A 22,270-nucleotide genomic window follows, 5' to 3' on the forward strand; every position below is an offset into this window, starting at 1 on the left:
GACAGGAAGATGTTAGCAGTTCGAGGTTATTTATTCCCCATACTCTTGCTTACTTCATCCCCACCCAACATGTGTTGGAAAGGCTGAGTCTTCTGCACATAGCTCATTTGGTGTAATGTTTTCTTCTTCCCCTAGCACTTGGAAATTGGAGAATGGGGGACACTGTGATAAGGTACCAGTCCCCTTCTGTATCACTTAGGACAGAGTAGGGCTGAACAATATTGACCAGATCCCAAAATGTGGGTTGAATAAATTTTCTTCCCTTGAATGCTTCTAGGAACCTCTGTGATGCAGGTCACAGCCACAGATGCAGACGATGACGTGAACACCTACAATGCAGCCATCGCTTATACCATCCTCGACCAAGAGCCCCAGTTGCCTGACAGGATGATGTTCACCATCAACCGTATCACGGGAGACATCAGTGTGCTCACTACTGGGCTAGACCGAGAGGTCAGGGGTCAGGAGGATCCAGAGGGTGTTGGAGGCTAATGTGTGTTAGTTAAGTCCCACAGATGATGCAAACTCAGCTGCAGCTGGTTGTTAGTGTGGTGATGGTCTGCACATTGTGTTCAAATATCTGCCCAGAGGTTCTGTGCCTAGAAGGCAGGCAGGCCTGGCATTTAAGCAGATGATTAAATATTCTGATTCTGTGCAGTGGACTGGTCCTGAGGTGGCTAGTGGTCTTGGACCTCACGAGGGTGTGTTGATCTCTCTGCAGAGTTTTCCTGAGTATACCCTGACGGTTCAAGCTGCTGACCTTCAAGGTGAAGGCTTAAGCACAACAGCAACAGCCGTGATCACGGTCACTGACATCAACGATAACCCTCCTGTCTTCAATCCCACTGTGGTAATTCTGCAACTCCTTACATGGTTTCCACTGAAAGGTCTTTTAGGGTTCAGGAATGAACTTTCACAACTGCTCATGGGCGAACTCTTCGAAAACTCTTTCCAGACTAGTGAATGTGAACTTTAAACTTAGAAGTAAGCATATTAGGGTGGCAGTTATCTTTGAGTACCTTTGTTCCATCCTTGGCCTGGGATTGTGAAGTTGCCAATAGCTTCTACTAAATCCATGTCTTCATTTTGGGCTTCTTTGTAGCAAATCTTACTGGGTTTTATTTATTCATTGAACAAATGTTTTCTAAGTTTGTAGTAGGCAGTGTGTTAGACACTAAAGATATAATCACAAAGCAGACAAAGATGCCATTGCCATGGAGCTTATAGTCTATCTTAGGAGATGTTAGGCAACTTACAAGAATTACTGAATACTTATGTCACACAAAGTTCAGAGCTAGCTGGTCTACCCTGTCAGTAAAGGCCAAGCCACCTCCTTTGCCTTGCTATTCCAGTATCCTTAGTGCAAGGCTTCTATCCTCAATGTCACCTGGTGACCCAAGAGGGCTTCAGAAGCCCCAGCCAGTCTTGGCTGTGGTCTGTGCGGGAGGGAGACAAGCTACACAAAACGCATTGCTGCTGAGTCAGGTTCTCTGATTAAAGACATTTCTGTGACAACCCATTCTGCAAGTTTGGCTTACATCTAATTGGTGACTGCCATCTTTAAGGGAGACTGGGAAGTGTAATATTTTAGCTGGGCACATTGCTGCCACCAGCAGTACTATTTGCAAAGAAGTGGGAAATGGATATTTATTAGGCAGTTAACAGTGTCTGCCGTCCTAACCTAATCACTGTGAGTATAAGAAAGCTTTACAGAGACAGTTTGTGACATTTCTAGTGAGCCTTGAAAGAAGATGAGGCAAAGAGGGGACCAGGGGAGGTGGAAAAGTCTTTTAGGCTGAGGAATCAGCATGTGCAATATGCCCTGAGTCAAGAAAGCCTGATGCAGGAAGATCCAAGAGAACATTTCCTGAGGGTAGTGACCACCTGAGGCGGGTCCTACAGGACATTATAGGCTGAGGTGAGAATTTTAGCACTTATCCTGAACACAAGAGGATGTCATCAAAGGATTTTAAGCCGAGGATTATAATGACCAGATACCCATTTTTAAAAGATAACTGGTACAGGATGGATAGGGGCAGTGGTGAATGACACTTAAATCATAGTGTCCTGCCCTTGACTAAGATGGCAATCAGCATCCAGGCCAGCAAGTAGCCAGGGCCTTGAAAGTTGCTTGAGGTCCTCACTGAGGAAGGGCCTATGTGCTCCACCAATGTGGAGTGAGGGCTGCTCATCGAGTGGGCCCTGCCTCCAAGACCTGTGCCCATCACCTGACCTCTCCTCATATTCTTCTGTCCTTGCAGCCTGGGCTCCGTTAGCCCCCTGAGACCTGGTTCCATGCTCAGTCTCAAAGTATCATAAATGACCAGTGGTTTCCTTTACTCTGCAGTACCAGGGTCAGGTACCTGAGAACGAGGCCAATTTCCTCATCGCCACACTGAAAGTGACTGACACTGATGTCCCCAATACTCCAGCTTGGCAGGCTGTGTACACCATATTGAACGATAAGGAGGGGCAGTTTGCTGTCACCACGGACCCAGTATCCAATGATGGCATTTTGAAAACAGCAAAGGTTTGTGTGTTACCTGGCAAACCCTGGTAGCTGTCCACTCCCTTGCCCACGGGTGTCTTGAGAAGTTGCTTAACATTGGGAGGGTGAGGGTGGAAGGTGGCTGTCCCAGATTCTGGTGGATGACATGGGGTTTGCCTGGGGCTTGCTGACACTCCATGGGCTCACGAGAAATTGGGAAGCGCCTAGGCAGAACCTTAAAATTGAAAGGAAGTACCGAGTGCTCTAGTAGGCACTTTCCCAGAAACATTCACCTCCCTCTCCCCCATTTCCATTTTACAAATGAAAGAGAAAATGGTCTACTGGTCTCTGCCATTTTGCTGGATTTTTTTTTTCTTTTCTTTTCTTTTTTCTTTTTTTTTTTTGTGGCACCGATAGCTACAATGGTGTGATCATGGCACAGCAACCTTCAATTTCTGGGCTCAGGTGATCCTCCTGTCTCAGAGTCCCAAGTAGCTGGGACTATAGGCACATGCAAATACCTGGCAAATTTTCTCTATTTCTGGTAGAGACAGGGTCTCACTCTTTTTTTTTTTTTTTTGAGACAGAGTCTCACCATGTCGCCCTGGGTAGAGTGCTGTGGCATCACACCTCACAGCAACCTCAAACTCTTGGGCTTAAGCAATTCTCTTGCCTCAGCCTCCCAAGCAGCTGGGACTACTGGCACCTGCCACAATGTCTGTCTATTTTTTTTTTGTTGTTGTTGTAGTTGTTGTTATTTGATAGGTCCCCGCTGGATTCGAACCCACCAGCTACAGTGTATGTGTCTGTTGCCCTAGACGCTGAGCTACAGGCACTGAACCTGGGCTATTTTTCTGGTGTGGTTGTCATTATTGCTTAGCTGGCCTGGGCTGGGTTCAAACCCGACAGCCTTGGAGTATGTGGCCGACACCGTAATCACTGTGCTACGGGCCCCGAGTGAGGGTCTCACTCTTGTTTAGGCTGGTCTAAGAATTCCTGAGCTCCTCTGGCCTCGGCCTCCCAGAGTGCTAGCATTACAAATGTGAGCCATCATGCCCCGCCTCAATTGTGCTGTTTTTTTGTTTGTTTTTGAAACAGAGTCTCACTTGGTTGCCATTGGTACGGTGCTGTGGCATCAAAGCTCACAGCAGCCTCAAACTCCTGGGCTTAAGCAATCCTCTTGCCTTGGCCTCCTGAGTAGCTGTGACTACAGGCACCTGCCACAACACTCAACTATTTTTATGTATTTATTTATTTATTTAAGACAGAGTCTCAAGCTGTCACCCTGGGTAGAATGCTGTGGCGTCACAGCTCACAGCAACCTTAAACTCTTGGGCTTAAGTGATTCTCTTGCTGCAGCCTCCCAAGTAGCTGGGACTACAGGCGCCCACCACAATGCCCAGCTATTTTCTTTGTTGTTGCAGTTGTCACTGTTGTTTTAGCTGGCCTGGGCTGGGTTCGAACCCTCCAGCCTCCGTGTATGTGGCCAGCGCCCTACCCACTGAGGTACGGGTCCTACGCCAGCTAGTTTTAAAGAGGGGGTCTTGCTCTTGCTCAGGGAGGTCTCAAACTCCTGAGCTCAAGCAGTCTACCCGCCTCGGCCTCCCAGAATGCTGGGATTTTACAGACATGAGCTGCCGTGCCTGGCCATGCTGGTTTATTTTAGAAGTGGGGCAAATATGGCTGTTTGTGAAACATGTCTTAGAAATTTGAAAACTAAGAAGTTGGAAGAGTTGCTTTTTGAAGTTACCCAAAGAATTAATAGATCATGCAATGGTCCTAGAGCCCTTGCTTCCTCTAGAGCAGCCAGATTTGAGAACACTGGTATATTACCTCCCAAAAGCAGCGGGTCAGGATTTCTTTTTCTTTTTCTTTTTTGAGACAGAGTCTCACTTTGCCACCCTCCATAGAGTGCTGTGGCATTCCAGCTCATAGCAACCTCAAACTCTTGAGCTTAAGAGATTCTCTTGCCTCAGCCTCCCAGGTAGCTGGGACTATAGGTGCCTGCCACAGTGCCTGGCTATTTTTTTAGAGATGTGGTCTTGCTCTGGCTGAGGCTGGTCTTGAACCTGTGAGCTCAGGCAATTCATCCTCCGTAGCCTCCCAAGTGCTGGGATTACAGGTGTGAGCCACTGTGCCTGGGCCCAGGATTTCTTTCTTTTTTTTTTTAACTTTATTTTTTAAACTAACACAATATAGACATATATGTATATGTGTATATATATGTGTGTGTGTGTATACTTTTTTTTTTTTTGAGACAGAGTCTCACTTTGTCACCATTGGTAGAGTCCTGTGGCACATAGCTCATAGCAACCTCAAAGTCTTGAACACAAGTGATCCTCTTGCCTCAGCCTCCTGAGTAGCTGGGACTATAGGTTCTAGCTCAAGTTGGTCTGGAACTTGTGAGCTCAGGTGATCTGCCTGCCTCGGCCTCCCAGAGTGCTGGGATTATAGCATGAGCCACTGCACCTGGCCCCCCAAATATATATATATTTTTTTTTTGTGGAGACAGAGTCTCACTTTATGGCCCTCGGTAGAGTGCCATGGCATCACACAGCTCACAGCAACCTCCAACTCCTGGGCTTAAGCGATTCTCTTGCCTCAGCCTCCCGAGTAGCTGGGACTACCAGGCGCCCGCTACAACGCCCAGCTATTTTTTGGTTGCAGTTCAGCCGGGGCTGGGTTTGAACCCGCCACCCTCGGTATATTGGGCCGGCGCCTTACCAACTGAGCCACAGGCACCGTCCCCAAATATATTTTTTTAACTTCATCTTTTCTGTTCTCTAGGGCTTGGATTTTGAGGCCAAGCAGCAGTACATCCTACATGTGGCAGTGACGAATGTGGACCCCTTTGTGGTCTCTCTGACCACCTCCACAGCCACCATCACTGTGGATGTGGTGGATGTGAATGAAGCCCCCATCTTCGTGCCTCCAGAGAAGAGAGTGGAAGTGTCTGAAGACTTTGGCGTCGGCCTGGAAATCACATCCTACACAGCCCGGGATCCAGACACGTTTATGAATCAGAAGATAACGTAAGTTGTGGGGATTCTTCAACTGACTTGCAGTGGGTGGATATTTTCATGTATATATAATTTTTAGAAAACATGTCATTATATGTATATGTAAATGTATAATAAATAGTTCATATAGGCATTTTATCATGATCTGTTCTTAACTTTCTTCTGTTTAGGTTTTTATTCCCTTTTATCCCTGTTCCCTACACATATTCCCTTCCCTCCATAGACAGCAGTTAATGTGTTGCTTCTGGAGCAAGCAGGAATGTGATTTCAATTTGTATACATGGTCTTGTAGGTAGCTTACTGATTCTTCTCTTTTTAATCCTGAAGCTACCTCTATAATATACATCACATTCACAGATGCTGAAAACCCACATACAAACCAACCAACCACACAATACTTGTTTTAGAATACTGTAATTTTGTACATATAGTCAATGTACTGTTCATAATCTAGAGGCTACTTCTACATAGTGCAAAGTATGAGGCCTGGTAATCAAAGTTTAAAGGAATAGTAGTGAAAAGACAGTAATACAGGATTTTGTTCAGTGATAAAGCCTTGGTTTCTATGCTGGGTTGATAGCTTATAGTAGTGAAATAGATAGTTTGAAGCATCTCCCGGGGCCATGTCAGGGACCAGATCTTAAAAGTGTTTATAGAGGCCCTTGTTCCTGGAACAAAGGCCACTCTATGTAATTCATCACTTTGCTCTTACAATGAAATGAGATCGAGCCCACACGTTTCTAGAGACTCTTCCTTCTTTTATTTCTTATCTTTCTGAGCCTTTCTTCTTCTTTTTTTTTTTTTTTTTGGGCCGGGGCTGGGTTTGAACTCACCACCTCTGGCATATGGGACCGGCGCCCTACTCCTTGAGCCACAGGTGCCGCCCCCTTTCTGAGCCTTTCTATGAACAGATAAGGGGGTAGTACATCTCCGTTTACCTCCCTGGCTCCTCTCATTTAATGCCAATCTTGCTGCCCACCCCTAAGTCAACATGTCAACCTAATTTCCAAATGTTCATAACTGGAGATAAGGTTGTATAGTGCCACCATTTGAAAACTGCTGTATTCTTTGGGATAGCTGGTAAGGAGTCTGCTTTAGTCTGGTCATGGTCGCTCATGCCTGTAATCCTACCACTCTGGGAGGTTGAGACTGGTCGACTGTTTGAGCCTAGTAGTTTGAGATAAGCCTGAGTAAGAGTAAGACCCCCATCTCTACTAAAAATAGAAAACTGAGGCAAGAGGATCACTTGAGCCTGAGAGTTTGAGGTTGCTGTGAACTATGACTTCATGGCACTCTACTAAGGATGACAAAATGAGACTCTATCTCAAAAAATGAATGAATGAATGAATTTTAGTAACCGTTGCTTCTGGCGAGAATTACTCATACGTGCTACATCCATTGGGTAAACAGGATATTCTCAAATTAACTTCCTATGGATTATAGATTAATCATAATAGGAATCTGGTGGCCTTTCCTTTATCCAAAAAAAGAACAGGCAGACATCTTGGGCCTCCTGATGTAATGAACTAAAGAAGATATAACATCAACTCTGTAGTATTCTTGTTCCCACCACAAACGTTATGACCTGAATCTAATTATGTGAGAACAACTTGGCTAACTAAAATTGAGGGCCATTCTACAAAACAACTGGCCTGCACATTTCAAAAGTGTCAGTATCTAAAATGAAAAAAAAAAAAAAAAACCTATAGCCAGGTGTTGTAGTGGGCATCTGTAGTCTAGCTACTGGGGGGGCTGAAGCAAGAGGATCCTTTTAAGCCCAAGAATTTGAGGTTGCAGTGAACTATGACTTCATGGCACTCTACTAAGGGTGACAAAATGTTATGACACCACAGCACTCTACCCAGGTTGACAGAGTAAAACTCTAAAAAAAAGAAAAGAAGCCAGGCTCAGTGGCTAACACCTGTAATCTAGCATTCTGGGAGGCCGCGGCGGTTAGATTGCCTGAACTCACAGGTTGGAGACTGGCCTGAGCAATAGTGAGACCCTGTCTCTAAAAATAGCCAGGTGTTGTGGTAGGCGGCTATAGTCCCAGCTACTTGGGAGGCTGAGGCAAGAGAATCACTTGAGCCTGAATCACAAGAGTCTGAGGTTGCTGTGAGCTATGATGCCTGGGCACTCTACCAAGAGCGACAAAGTAAGACTATCTCCAAAAAAAAAAAAAAAAATCCAGGCATGCAGTGGCTCCTGCTGTAATCCTAGCACTCTGGGAGGCCTAGGCAGGTGGATTGCTTCCGCTCGAGACCAGCCTGAGCAAAAGCTAGACTTCATCTCATCTGAAAAAGAAAAACTGAGGCAAGAGGATCACTTGAGCCCAAGTTGGAGGTTACTGGGGATATGTTGCAACACCACAGCACTCTAACCAGGCTCTGTCTCAAAAAAAAAAAAAAAAAAATGAAAAGAAAAGAAAGCCTAAGGAATGGTTCCAAATTAGTGGAAACTAAAGAGATTTGACCCTCAATGTCATGTATGATCCTCAATTGGATCATGAATCTGGAAGGATGTGGGGTTGCTAAAAAAACAAAACAAAACAAAACAATAGTTTTGGAGAAATTGACAATTTGAATATATACCATATACAATAATATTCTATCAAAATAATTTTTTTTTCTTTTGAGACAGAGTCTCACTATGTCACCCTTGGTAGAGTGCCATGGTGTCACAGTTCACAGCAATCTCAAACTCTTGGGCTTAAATGATTCTCTTGCCTCAGCCTCCCAAGTAGCTGGGGTTATAGGCACCCACCACAATGCCCAGCTAGTTTTTGGTTGCAGTTGTCGTTGTTGTTTAGCTGGCCCGGGCCGGGTTTGAACCTGCCATCCTCAGTGTATATGGCTGGCGCCATAACTAACCACTATGCTACGGGTGCCTAGTCGCCTATCAAAATTTAAAAATTTAGCAATTTAAAAATTTTTTTTTTTTTGTAGAGACAGAGTCTCACTGTACCGCCCTTGGTAGAGTGCCGTGGTGTCACACGGCTCACAGCAACCTCTTAACTCTTGGGCTTACGCGATTCTCTTGCCTCAGCCTCCCGAGCAGCTGGGACTACAGGCGCCCGCCACAATGCCCGGCTAAGCAATTTTAAATTTTCTAAAACCGAAAATCAAATTGTGGTTCTGTAAGAGAATGCTTTTGTTCTTAGGAGATAACACATTGAAGTATTTATGAGAAAGGAACATGATATCTGAAATTTATTAGCAAATGGTTCAGCAAAAGCAAGAAGTTATGTGTGTGTTAATATACATAGAAAGAAAGCAACTGTAGCAAAATTAACAATGAGTAAATCTAGGTGAAGTGTCCGTGGATGATTGTCTTACTATTCTGGCAGCTTCAGAGTTGTTGGTTTACAAAATAAAAACGTTAGAAGTAACTATATAAATGAAGAGGAACCTTAGCCATCTTCAGCTATCTCCTGTTTACCATTCTTGTTCTAAACCAGAGTTTGTGCTTGTGTAGGTATCGGATTTGGAGGGATGCTGCCAACTGGCTGGAGATTAATCCGGACACTGGTGCCATTTCCACTCGGGCTGAGCTGGACAGAGAGAATGTAGATCATGTGAAGAACAGCACGTACACAGCCCTCATAATAGCAACAGACAATGGTAGGCTCGCCCTGCCCTGCTTCACCTGCCTGACCAGTTCCCTTTCTTGCCCCTACCCTTTTGGAGCTGTAAGGTCAATCTTTTCCTTTATTCTTAGGCAAAGCCATTCTCTTAGACAAAAATTAAAATAAAATGAAGTTCCTCCTTCTCTAAATCTGAACCCTACTCACCTCCCCACAGGCGCCCAAACTACCAGGATTTCTTTTTCTTTTTTTTGTAGAGACAGTTTCACTTTATCGCCCTCGGTAGAGTGCCGTGGCGTCACACAGTTCACAGCAACCTCCAACTCCTGGGCTTAGGCGATTCTCCTGCCTCAGCCTCCCGAGCAGCTGGGATTACAGGTGCCCGCCACAACGCCCGGCTATTTTTTTGTTGCAGTTTGGCCGGGGCCGGGTTTGAACCCGCCACCCTCGGTATATGGGGCCGGCGCCCTGCTCACTGAGCCACAGGCGCCGCCTAATTACCAGGATTTCTATCATAGGTTCAAAGTTTTATTCCCCTATGACCTTGTATTTGCTAATTTTTATGCAGCTCGATTCTTTTATCTGACAAAATGCTAATACCCTATTTGGATTAAATGAGCTAATTGATGTAAATGTGCCTAGAATAGTGTCTGCCACATAGTACACACTATGTAATGGCTGTCCATTATTTTTATCATCATCAGTTAGGTATAAGCCTTTCCAGACTGTTTCTTTGTACTTAAATACATTTATATGCATACAGAAATATGCTTTATTATAAACCACTGTTTGGTTTATGGAGAGCTTTCATTTATTTTATTTTATTATAGTAACCATTATCTTAAACATTGTTTTGAAATAGTTTTATTGGTCTGGGTACAGTGGCTCACACCTGTAATCCTAGCAGGCTGGGAGGCCAAGGTAAGTGGATCACCTGAGGTCAGGCGTTTGAGACCAGCCTGAGCAAGAGTGAGACCCTGTCTCTAGTAAAAATAGAAAAATGAGCCAGGCATTGTGGTGGGCACGTATAGGCCCACTATTCAGGAGGTTCATCAAGAGCAGTGGTTCTCAACCTTCCTAATGCCGCAGCCCTTTTTTGAGACCCACAGGTTGAGAAAAGAGGACCCGCTGAGCAAGAGGATAGCTTGAGTCCAAGACTTTGAGGTTGCTATGAGCCCCACAGCACTTACCCTGGGTAACAGAGTGAGACTCTTTCTGAAAAAAAAAAAAAAAAAGTATTTATTTTCTTAGAGTGGAGGGAGGAAGGCAATAAAGGCATCTTGGAGTAAAGTGCGTGCTCTTTAAGATGCAGAGCCCTACTGTAGTACATTCTAGATCTCTTTTTAACAAGATGCTTATCTGGATAGAGCACTGTTTAATTTGATCATTCGCATATTAAAGGACACTGGGGTTGTTCCCAGTGATTTGCTGTTTCCATGAGTAGCAAGTAAACATGCTGTACCTGTCTCTGCACAAGAGCATCCGTCAGAGAGTGTCCTGAAGCAGAATCACTGCTAGCTTCCTAGGGCTAATTCTCTTCCCTCTCTCTCACTTTCCATCCTCTCCTAACGTAGTAATTCCAGGTTTGATGATCTGTATTCTCTGGAATGCAGCAGAGAAAGCAAGTAAGGCCATAGTGGGGCTCCGTTTGCAGAGCACCCTTGCCTTACAGAAAAGCTAGCCCCCTGCCTGGCCAGTTATCTCTGGCTACGAGGGAATTCCTTGACCTGGCAGTTAAGTTGAGGCAAATGACATCTAAAGCAAGGGTCAACAAACGTATTCTGTAAAGGACTGGGGGTGAAAATTTTAGGCTCTGCAGGCCAATAATATAATGCTCTGGATGCCTTGAAGCAGCCAGTATATTAAAGGGAGAAGCACAGCTGTGGTCTTAATTTGGCCAGGAAGCCTTACTTTGCTGACCGTCCCATCCCCTCCAACTATGATTGCATTGTTAAGGTCTGAATGGTTCTTGCGCGTGTTGGTCAGATCATGCATGCCATTTATTTATTTATTTATTTATGAGACAGAATCTTACTTTGTCACCCTCAGTAGAGTGCCTTGGTGTCATAGCTGACAGCAACCTCAAACCCTGGGGCTCAAGCAATCTTCTTGCCTCAGCCTCCCGAGTAGCTGGGACTATAGAGGCACCTGCCATAACACCTGGCTTTTTTAGACACGGGGTCTCACTCTGGCTCAGGTTGGCCTTGAACTCCTGAGCTCAAATGATCCACCCACCTCAGCCTCCCAGAGTGAGCCACCGCGCCTGGCCACGTCTGCCTTTCAATGTGAAGTTTAAGAGGAGAATGAAATTTCTTCAGAAAATCTATTGGCTCATTAAACAGAATATTCTAAGTTCATTTTAAATGACACATGCTTATTGTTAAAGTAGAAAATTCACTTTATAAAAAGGTAAAAAAAGATTTACATTCTTACCATGTAGGCACAAACTAGTTACAGGTTTGAGATAGATGACTCTGCTGTTGTTGTTTCCCTGTCACGTGCTATTACAATAATGATAATGGTTCTTTGGGAACCTATTTTTCCTGCTGCCATATGCTTGGTGCTTTGTCAGGATGTAAAAAAAAATGCAGATGGGGCCAGGCGAGGTGCTCACACTTGTAAAACCCAGCACTTTGGAGGCCAAAGCAGGTAGATTGCCTGAGCTCACAAGTTCGAGACCAGGCTGAGCCAGAGCAAGACCTTGTCTCTAAAAATAGCTGGGCATTGTGATGGGTGCCTATAGACCCAGCTACTTGGGAGGCTGAGCCACGATAATCTTATAAGCCCGAGTTTGAGGTTGCTGGGAACTGTGAAGCCAGGGCACTCTATAGAGGGTGACAAAGTGAGACTCTGTCTCAAAAAAAAGAAAAAAAGAAAGACATGCAGATGATGTGTATGGAACTTCCGTATCTATTTTGAAAAGCAACTTGCAGTGGTTTAAAAAGGCTTAACCCTTCAATAATAACCTTAAATAGCATAGAGGTTCAGAAAAAAGGAAAACTTGTCAGAGGCAGTGGAGGGAGGGTGGGCAATAAAGATTTTTTAGAGTAGAGTGTAATGAAGGAATAAAGTTAAGCGAACAAGGAGGATGTCCTTGGTGTGAGGAATGAACTTGTCTACTCTAGCTGGTCAGGAACCTGCCCACCTGGGACTGGTAGGACAGGAGCCTCCAGGGTGAGTGGAGCCTGGTGAGGGACCACTGAAGCCAGGACAACATTCAGGCTTGGGTTGGTGGAAACAGTGGGGATTAATACTGCTTCTAAGCTATAGCATTTCCTCTGTATTTTCGGATAGGTTCTCCAGTTGCTACTGGGACGGGAACACTTCTTCTGTTCCTCTCTGATGTGAATGACAATGCCCCTGTACCAGAACCTCGAATATTACAATTCTGCCAGAAGAATCCGCAGCCTCGTATCATAAACATCATTGATCCGGATCTTCCCCCCAATACTTCTCCCTTCACGGCTGAACTAACACACGGGGCAAGTGTCAACTGGACCATTGAGTACAACGACCCAGGTCAGTACTTGAGCTTTACTTTGGAAGCCTTGCTCTGGGTGTCATGTGTTCCCTCGGCCCACCGTTGAATTTCCCTTCTCAACTTGAAGATGCCACCCTTTCCTTTGATGTTGGTTCTTTGTCTCTTCTACAAATGCCTCAAAGGTCTCTTTCCTTTCCTGGTATCTTAACTTTGTAGCATACTTCCCAGTAGACTAAAACTTAAGCAGCTCTGCTGCCTTCACTGAGCTTTGAAATGTCTTTAGTTCCCTACCAATTTCTTTCTAGAATGAGCTTTTTATCCTTTCCTGGTCCCATCACTTCTTTTTATTGTATTTCCCAGGCCAAGAGTCTCTCAGTTTGAAGCCAAAGAAAACCTTGGAGGTCGGTGACTACAAAATCAATCTCAAACTCTTTGACAACCAGAACAAAGACCAAGTGACGACCTTAGAGGTCCATATATGTGACTGTGAAGGGGCCGTTAACAACTGTGTGAAGGCAGATTATGCGGAAGCAGGATTAGAAGTTTCTGCCATTCTGGGTATTCTCGGAGGAATTCTTGCTTTGCTCAGTAAGTGCAGCTGGCAAGTGTTTTCCAGCCTTTGACTTTTAAAATGGGGGAAGGTTTGTTTCCTACAAATGATTTTTGTTCTTGCACCAGTTAGGGTACAGGTTAAACCGATAAAGAAACTCCTGAGTATGGTGGCTTAAATAAAATAGTAGTTTATGTATTTCAGGGGAAACATTTCAGAGGTAAGTGGTCCAGACTAGAAGGCTGCCCTGTTCCATGATGTCCTGGTTCTTTCTCTTTTGTTTTTTTATATCCTTTAGGTCAGTGTTTGTTTCTCAAGCTTGAGTGCATACCCATCACCTGTACCTCATGGTAAAATAAGAATTCTTTTCCAGGAGGTCTAGCGTGGGGCCTCAGACTCTGCAGTTCTAACCAGCTCCTGTGTGATGCTGATAAGGTTGTAAGCCTTAGGTGCTGCCCTTCTTAGCAAGGTCAAAGCTAGCTAGCTCACCACCTCCACCTCTACATTCCATCCTGGAGGGAGGATGAGAGAAGAAGTGGAATCCACACATCTGGGAGTTGCATATGTTACCTCCACTAATATCCTATTGTCCCAAACAATAGCCACATCTAGTTGCAAGGTATTCTGGAAGCTCCCACGCTAACTAGGTGACCATGTGCCTGATTAAAATTGGACAGGGGCTTGGAGTGGATGGTGAGGTGAGCAGTGAGTATCAATGACTAAAAGGATGAAGGAGAAAGAGGATGCTAGGAAGGTTGCCAGTTTCTTCTACAACCCATGTCATTGGACCCCACTATAGGGGGAGCTCTGGGGTTGACACAGATGCTGTTAGGGCTTGGAAAAACAAGTGACTGCAAAGCAATTAAAGACCATGTAAAATTAAGGACTACAAGGAGTGGTCTAGCTCACACATGCCTTTGCAGTCAGAACAGGCTGTAATTGAATCTCGAAGAAGATTTCATAGAAGATATATGTAGTTGGGCCACAGGGACTGGTAGCATTCAGGCAGGCAGAGGGGCATTTGGGAAGGTTCAGTTGCCACGTGAGCAAAGGCACAGAGGGAGTGGAGTGGGCTCTGTAGGGCAGAAAGCAGGCCAGGCTGGCTGGAGTGGGAAAAGGAAGCAGAGGAAGCAGCAGGACTAAATCTGGGGCTTTAGATCGGACAGGGGTGCCGGGGATCATGCTGCTGGTTCAGCGCAGACTCTCGGAGAGAGGGGGTGTCTCTCAACCTTCAGGAGATGTTTGCTGGGAAGCATTGGCTTCTGCCCTTTGCCGCCAGCCTCGTCAAGCTTTCTAGGCTTTTTTGCTCTAGACTTTCCATGCCTTTATTATACTGTGAGATCAGGCTCATTGCCTGTCCTCTGTCTTCATCTTGGGTACAGTAGCACAAGCCCCGCCCTCCCACTTCTGAGTCAAATTACACTTGAACAGACCAGACTGCTTTGAAGGTAGTGGTGACTGACTAGTATATTCAGAAAAATAGATATTTATACCTAAAATAATATATTTTAAAATAGGATTGCCTATATTTGCTAAATAATCAAGTACCTTTTATTAGACACTAAGGGCGTGGAGATTCCCTTGTAGAACAACATTTAAGGAAAGAGCAGTGGCTGGATAAATGCAGATGTCCAGCTTCTTTTATTTTTTTTGAGAAAGAGTCTCACTCTGTGAGACTTTGCCCTGGGTAGAGTGCCATGGTGTTACAGCTCACAGCAACCTCAAACTCTTGGGCTCAAGCATTCCTCCTGCCTCAGCCTCCCAAGTGGCTGGGACTACAGGCGCTTGCCACAATACCTGGCTATTTTTAGAGACAAGGTCTCAAACTCTCTGAGCTCAAGCAATCCACCCACCTTGGCCTCCCAGAGTGCTAGGATTATTGGTGTTGGCCACTACACCCATCCCCAACTTCTTATTTTTTTTTCTTTTTTTTTGGGGACAGAGTCTCACTGTGTCGCCCTGGGTAGAATGCTATGGCATCATAGCTCACAGCAACCTCGAACTCTTGGGCGTAAGCAATTCTCTTGCCTCAGCCTCCCAAGTAGCTGGGACTACAGGTGCCTATTACAACACCTGGCTTTTTTTTTTTGGTAGAGACAGTCTCACTTTGTCACCCTCAGTAGAGTGCTGTGGCATCACAGCTCACAGAAACCTCCAGCTCTTGGGCTTAGGCGATTCTCTTGCCTCAGCCTCCCCAGTAGCTGGGATTACAGGCCCCTGCCACAACACCCGGCTATTGTTTTTTTTTTTCTTGGTTGCAGTTTGGCCCTGGGGCTGGGTTTGAACCCCCCATTCTCGGTATATGGGGCCGGTGCCCTACCCACTGAGCCACAGTCGCCGCCCCTGCCCAGCTATTTTTTGTTGTTGTTGTTGCAGTTGTCATTGTTGTTTAGCAGGCCTAGGCCAAGCTCGAACCCGCCAGCCTCAATGTATGTGGTCTGCGCCTACTCACTGATCTACAGGTGCTGAGCCCAAACTTCTTACTTCTTAAGGGAAAAAATATGCTAGCGAGATGCCAGGAGACCTGAAGATTTTCACATTTCCCTGTCAATATTTGATTACTTCCTCTGTGCCAGGCTCTGTTTCAGTCACTGGGGATACTGGGGTTTTGGCATGACTCAGAAGGAGCATCCCTTTTGGAAATCATAAGCTGTTTCTTTTTTTTCTTTTTTTTTGGAGACGGAGTCTCACTAAATATCCCTCAGTCGAGTTCTGTGGCATCACAGCTCACAGCAATCTCAAACTCTTGGGCTTAAGTGATTCTCTTGCTTCAGCCTCCCAAGTAGTTGGGACTTCAAGCGCCTGCCATAATGCCTGGATATTTTTTTGTTGCAGTTGTCATTATTGTTTAGCAGGCCCTGGCCAGGTTCAAACCCACCAGCCCTGGTGCATGTGGCTGGCACTGTAAAGGCACTGAGCCCATAGGCTGTTTCTTGCTCTAACCTCTGAGTGGAAGGGGACTTTTTGAAGCCTGTATTGCCTCGTTTACCACTGTCACCCTGGGCAGAGACGGGTTGGCATGTGCAGCAGGAGTTTGGTATTCTTGCTGCTGAGTCATAGACAAGGGAGTTCCTTTATCTCAGTAAGGTCTCTGGCATTTTTCTGCTTTCAGAAACAATAGGTAGGTCAGGTATTATGGAGAAATCTTCCCCTCAAGTTTATGCAGACTCTTGTTTCAGTGCAATAATGCTTTGGTGTGGTGTGATATGTAGGTACTTGGGCACATGTACCTGTAAAGAAAACACATGGAATATATATATATATATATATATATATATATATATATATATGTTTTTTGTTTTTTTTAAAGGGACAGAGTCTCACTTTATTGCTTTGGTTGAGTGCTATGGCGTCACAGCTCATAGCAACCTCCAGCTCCTGGGCTTAGGAGATTCTCTTGCCTCAGCCTCCCAAGTAACTGGGACTACAGGCGCCCGCCACAGCGCCCAGCTATTTTTTCTTATTGCAATTTGGCTGGGGCTGGGTTTGAACCTGCCACCCTCAGTATATGGAGCCAGCGCCTTGCCCACTGAGCCACAGGCGCCACCTGGAATCATATTTTTTCATTCACAATGAATACTGTAATATTTATAAGTGTTAATTGTATAGAAATAAACCCAGGGTAGAGGATCTTAAGCCCTGGCAATTAAATAGATTTTAAAGCTAGCTTACATGATTCTATCTTAAAGAGGAAAAAAGGAGCATTCCAGGTGATTTTATAGTATGTGTCCTCCTGTCCATAACTGGTTAACAATAATATGCTTGTGTCAGGCACATTTAGGCTGACCCAGCAGCCCTGCTCACAAACCTTCGATGGCTTCAGAGTCCTTGCAGTGCGCCACACATCCCTCCCACCCATCTGACCTCTTCTGCACTTCTTTCACCTCACTGCAGCTACACTGTCCTGTCCCTCTGTCACACCAAACATGCTCCTGCTTCAGGGGCTTGGACCTTACTGTTTCTTGTTTGGTCTACTTTCCCCCAGATGTGCTAAGATAATGATTGGTCTCAAGCTGCACTTAGAAGTTCCATACCATACTTGAGTTTGCATATCACTGTCCACCACATTGTGTCACATACATACCAACTTCAGAGATGTGAGCACCATGTGTATTGACGTCTGTAAGTGTTCTACAGGCAGCCTGTGGCTGTCTACCTGCCTGTCTGGGGTGCGCGGCAGGGGTGCCCTGTGATAGCTGCTCCTCCCGCTTTCTATGCCTGTGGCTCTCATCACTCTCTCGCTCACTCTCTCCCCAGTCCTGATTCTGCTGCTCCTGCTGTTCCTTCGGAGGAGACAGGTGGTCAAAGAGCCCTTACTGCCCCCGGAAGATGACACCCGGGACAACGTTTATTACTACGATGAAGAAGGAGGTGGAGAAGAGGACCAGGTGCGTGTTTAAAACCACGATAGCTCAGTGGCAGTCCCTTTATTTGTAAGAAGCAATGATCGGGAGAAGGCAATTGAAATAGCTCTTTTCCAGCCTGAGAGTGAGACTCTGTACTGAAAGTAGAACGTTAGCAAGCATCCTGGGAAGCACCTGTTGTCCTAGCTACATGGGAGGCTGAGGCAGGTGGATTGCTTAATCCCAGGAGTTTGAGATTGCTGTGAGGTAGGCTAATGCCACAGCACTCTAGCCGGGGCAACAGAGTGAGAGTCTGTCTCAAAAAGAAAAAAAAAAAGAAAGTATTAGCTCTGTGTCACTTTGTGTACTGTTTTCTTAAGGCCTTACCCAAGAAAATAGACATTGCCATTGGCAACTGTCATCATCAGCAGCATAGCTAATATTTATTGCTCATTGTTCAGTACCCAGATAAGTGAACTGAGGCAAATAGCAGCAGTTCAATAACTTGCCCGAAGTCACACAGGTAGGAAGCAGTAGAGCCAAGTGGTCTGGCTCCAGAGCCTACACTCCTCATCACTATTCTCAAGACAGGAACTTCATTGTACTTGTAAACTAGTATGTAATCTTTGGCACAAAGCAACTAGTCTGTTTTAATATTTTATTTCTCTTGAGTTTTGCTGAGGTAGGTTTTGAGATAGGGTCTCACTCTGTTGCCCAGGCTAGAGTGCCATGGTGTCATCATAGCTCACAGCAACCTCAACCTTCTGGGTTCAAGTGATCGTCTTGCCTCAGCTTCCTGAGGGACTAGCTGGGACTACAGGTACCTGCCACAATACCTGACTAATTTTTCTATTTTTAGTAGAGATGGGGTCTTGCTTTTGCTCATGCTAGTCTTGAACTCCTGAGCTCAAGGGATCTTCCCACTGTGGGACCCCAGAGTGCTAGGATTACAGGCACGAACCACTGCACCCAGCCATGTTTCTCTTGAGTTTTTAGCTAGATCAAAATAGTTTTGGCCTGTGGATGGTCTTTTAATTCATCTTCTCCTCAAGTTTTAACATTTGGGGTCTTAGAGAATCTACTTAGAAAGGAAACCCTGGGGCCTGTCACAGAGTTCTGCTTTTGACTCAGGCCTTTTGCTGAGCTCTATGGCCTAGAACAGTAGTCCCCAAGCTTTCTGGCAGCAGAGAATGGTTTCAAGGAAGACAGTTTTTCTATGGATAGGGTGTGGGGCGGCAGGGGGATGGTTTCAGGATGATTCAAGCACATTACACTTATTGGGCCACTTTATTATTATTACACTGTAATATATAATGAAATAATTATACAACTCACCATAATGCAGAGTCAGTGGGAGCCCTGAGCTTGTTTTCCTGCAATTAGACGGTCCCATCTGTGGGTGATAGGAGAGAGCAATAGATGCTTATCTTGCTTGCTCACTGCTCACCTCCTGCCATGCCACCTAGTTTTTCTTTCTTTCTTCTTTTTTTTTTTTTTTTTTGTAGAGACAGAGTCTCACTTTATGGCCCTCGGTAGAGTGCTATGGCATCACACAGCTCACAGCAACCTCCAACTCCTGGGCTTAAGCGATTCTCCTGCCTCAGCCTCCCGAGTAGCTGGGACTACAGGTGCCCGCCACAACGCCCGGCTATTTTTTGGTTGCAGTTCGGCCGGGGCCGGGTTTGAACCCGCCACCCTCGGTATATGGGGCCGGCGCCCTACCGACTGAGCCACAGGCGCTGCCCTCTTTTTTTTTTTTTTGAGACAGACTCTCACTTTGTCACCCTCGCCATGGCATCACAGCTCACAGCAACCTCCAGCTCTTGCCTCAGCTTCCTGAGTAGCTGGGCCATAACGCCCAGCTATTTTTTCTTTTCTTTCTTTTTTTTTTTTCCAGTTTGGCTGGGGTCGGGTTCGAACCTGCCACCCTCGGTATGTGGGGCCAGTGCCCTACTCATTGAGCCATAGGCGCCACCCATGCTGCCCAGTTTCTATGGTCTACAGCCCAGGTATTGGGGTCCACAGGTTTAGAAGAGCCCACTGATGAGGATTTCAATGCTTGCTGTATACAACATATTTAGGGGACTAGAGGTATACAGAGAGATAAGGTTTCATTCCAGGTTTCAGGGACTTTTAAGTCTAGCTGGGTGACACCAGATATATTGTGTCAGTGAACAATATAGCAAAAGATCCCAGAGTCTGTGTGGCACACAGTGTGCTTGTCTTTCTCATGTGCTCATGGGTTAGCTGGGGCTTTCGGGCCCCTGAGAATCTATGTGATGGCTGAGGCTCAGGGGCCTAGGCAGAGCTTAGTTCATGGGCTCTAAGCTGCAAGTTTTGTCCAGGTCTATTCAGTGCAAGTCTCATCTTTGTGCCTGAAAGCTAGTGTATTTCAAGCTTTTGCCTACGTCTCTTATGTTAATATCCCGTGGGCTAAGCAAGTCACATGACAAAGGCCACCATGACTGTATTCTAATAGCTTAGGGTGGGGAAGGCACACACGTTTGCTGAATAATAATCTGACTATCATGTCCTATGAAAAGTTAAGTCAAAATAACCCACAAGTGCTACTCACAATCCTTTTGGACTGTATTTTCTTCTAGTGTTCCGTGAGAGACTTTTAGTTTTAAAATGGTCATTTCATATTAAATTGGGCACAGGCTGGTAAATATCATACAGTTGGCAGTTAAGGCATTATAGCAATAATGTAACCTATAAACCAAACACAGCCTTGTGTCTATGACTGATGCTTAATCTTTGTTATACTTTTATCTTTTGCTCCAAAGGACTTTGACTTGAGCCAGTTGCACAGGGGCCTGGATGCTCGGCCTGAAGTGACTCGCAATGATGTCGCACCAACCCTCCTGAGTGTGCCCCAGTATCGTCCCCGCCCTGCCAATCCTGATGAAATTGGAAATTTTATTGATGAAGTAAGTGAAGTCAATAGCCAAGGCACAGTTTAGCTCTGAACTCAGAAAAGAGCATTTTTGTCACAACCGAGAAAAGGGGGTCTTTAGATTGTTCTATCATGTTTTCAGCTCACCTGATTCCCGAGCCCTATTTTTTTTTTTTTTTTTGGTTTTTGGCCGGGGCTGGGTTTGAACCCACCACCTCTGGCATATGGGACCGGCGCCCTACTCCTTGAGCTACAGGCACCGCCCCCGAGCCCTATTTTTAATTTGTGTCTCATCTGAATTTTGGAACTAATAGCACTTCGTATTAGTCTTAGTGAATTTGCAAAGTCCATATGGCAAAACCAAGACTTGCTTGAGAGGATTTAGTAGATCTAGAAATGACACTAAAGAGTTTATAAATTCGTTTGGTTTCACTAACAGTTTTCCTTGTATTCTTGTATAATGTTAAATGATTTTAAATATGTATCACAAGTCTATCTGAGGACCAAAAAATGCCATCCATATTGCACGTGTCACAAGTGCCTTCCGTTGTAAATATGATAAGCTGAAATAGTTGGAGTAGATATACCTTGTGCTGATGGAAAGCTGGGTAAGCAGTCTAGGCTGGTGCATCAGGCTAGTCCACTTTTCTTTTTTTTTTTTTATTGTTGGGGATTCATTGAGGGTACAATAAGCCAGTTACACTGATTGCAATTGTTAGGTAAAGTCCCTCTTGCAATCATGTCTTGCCCCCATAAAGTGTGACACACACTAAGGCCCCACCCTCCTCCCTCCATCCCTCTTTCTGCTTCCCCCCCCATAAACTTAATTGTCATTAATTGTCCTCATATCAAAATTGAGTACATAGGATTCATGCTTCTCCATTTTTGTGATGCTTTACTAAGAATAATGTCTTCCACTTCCATCCAGGTTAATACGAAGGATGTAAAGTCTCCATTTTTTTTAATAGCTGAATAGTATTCCATGGTATACATATACCACAGCTTGTTAATCCATTCCTGGGTTGGTGGGCATTTAGGCTGTTTCCACATTTTGGCAATGGTAAATTGAGCTGCAATAAACAGTCTAGTACAAGTGTCCTTATGATAAAAGGATTTTTTTCCTTCTGGGTAGATGCCCAGTAATGGGATTGCAGGATCGAATGGGAGGTCTAGGTTGAGTGCTTTGAGGTTTCTCCACACTTCCTTCCAGAAAGGTTGTACTAGTTTGCAGTCCCACCAGCAGTGTAAAAGTGTTCCCTTCTCTCCACATCCACGCCAGCATCTGCAGTTTTGAGATTTTGTGATGTGGGCCATTCTCACTGGGGTTAGATGATATCTCAGGGTTGTTTTGATTTGCATTTCTCTAATATATAGAGATGATGAACATTTTTTCATGTGTTTGTTAGCCATTCGTCTGTCATCTTTAGAGAAAGTTCTATTCATGTCTCTTGCCCATTGATATAAGGGATTGTTGGCTTTTTTCATGTGGATTAATTTGAGTTCTCTATAGATCCTGGTTATCAAGCTTTTGTCTGATTGAAAATATGCAAATATCCTTTCCCATTGTGTAGGTTGTCTAGGCTAATCCACTTTTCTTAGAATGTAGATCCTTGTTTTCATGCTATGGCCTCGTGATCACAAGATGGCTATCATTTGTGATCTGTTTTCCAGTCAGGAAGAATTATGAAGGGCAAAGAAGAGCATAAGTTTTTTCTCTAGCAAATGTTTTCTTTTTTTTTTTTTTTAAAGGCAGTCTCACTCTGTGCCCTGGGTAGAGTGCCATGGCATCCTAGCTCACAGCAACCTCAAATTCTTGTGCTTAATTGATCTCCTTGCCTCAGCCTCCCGAGTAGCTGGGACTACAGGTGCCCACCACAATGCCTGGCTAGTTTTTTTATTTTTAGTAGAG

General features: G+C 45.0%; 1 protein-coding gene across 1 annotated transcript in view; it reads left to right on the top strand.

Moving 5' to 3' along the window:
- The window catches only part of LOC128595777 (cadherin-1-like), a 111,332-nt gene that overhangs the window by 85,761 nt on the left and 3,301 nt on the right, over positions 1–22,270 (top strand). Inside the window, exons 8-16 of the mRNA XM_053604739.1 lie at positions 278–453; positions 722–850; positions 2,348–2,530; positions 5,276–5,520; positions 8,983–9,128; positions 12,386–12,610; positions 12,933–13,160; positions 17,380–17,510; positions 20,252–20,395. Of these exons, the coding sequence (XP_053460714.1) occupies positions 278–453; positions 722–850; positions 2,348–2,530; positions 5,276–5,520; positions 8,983–9,128; positions 12,386–12,610; positions 12,933–13,160; positions 17,380–17,510; positions 20,252–20,395 (1,607 nt within the window). The remainder of the gene's footprint in view (positions 1–277; positions 454–721; positions 851–2,347; positions 2,531–5,275; positions 5,521–8,982; positions 9,129–12,385; positions 12,611–12,932; positions 13,161–17,379; positions 17,511–20,251; positions 20,396–22,270) is intronic.

The sequence above is a fragment of the Nycticebus coucang genome, chromosome 2, assembly GCF_027406575.1.
Source record: "Nycticebus coucang isolate mNycCou1 chromosome 2, mNycCou1.pri, whole genome shotgun sequence".
Classification (NCBI taxonomy): Eukaryota; Metazoa; Chordata; class Mammalia; order Primates; family Lorisidae; genus Nycticebus; species Nycticebus coucang.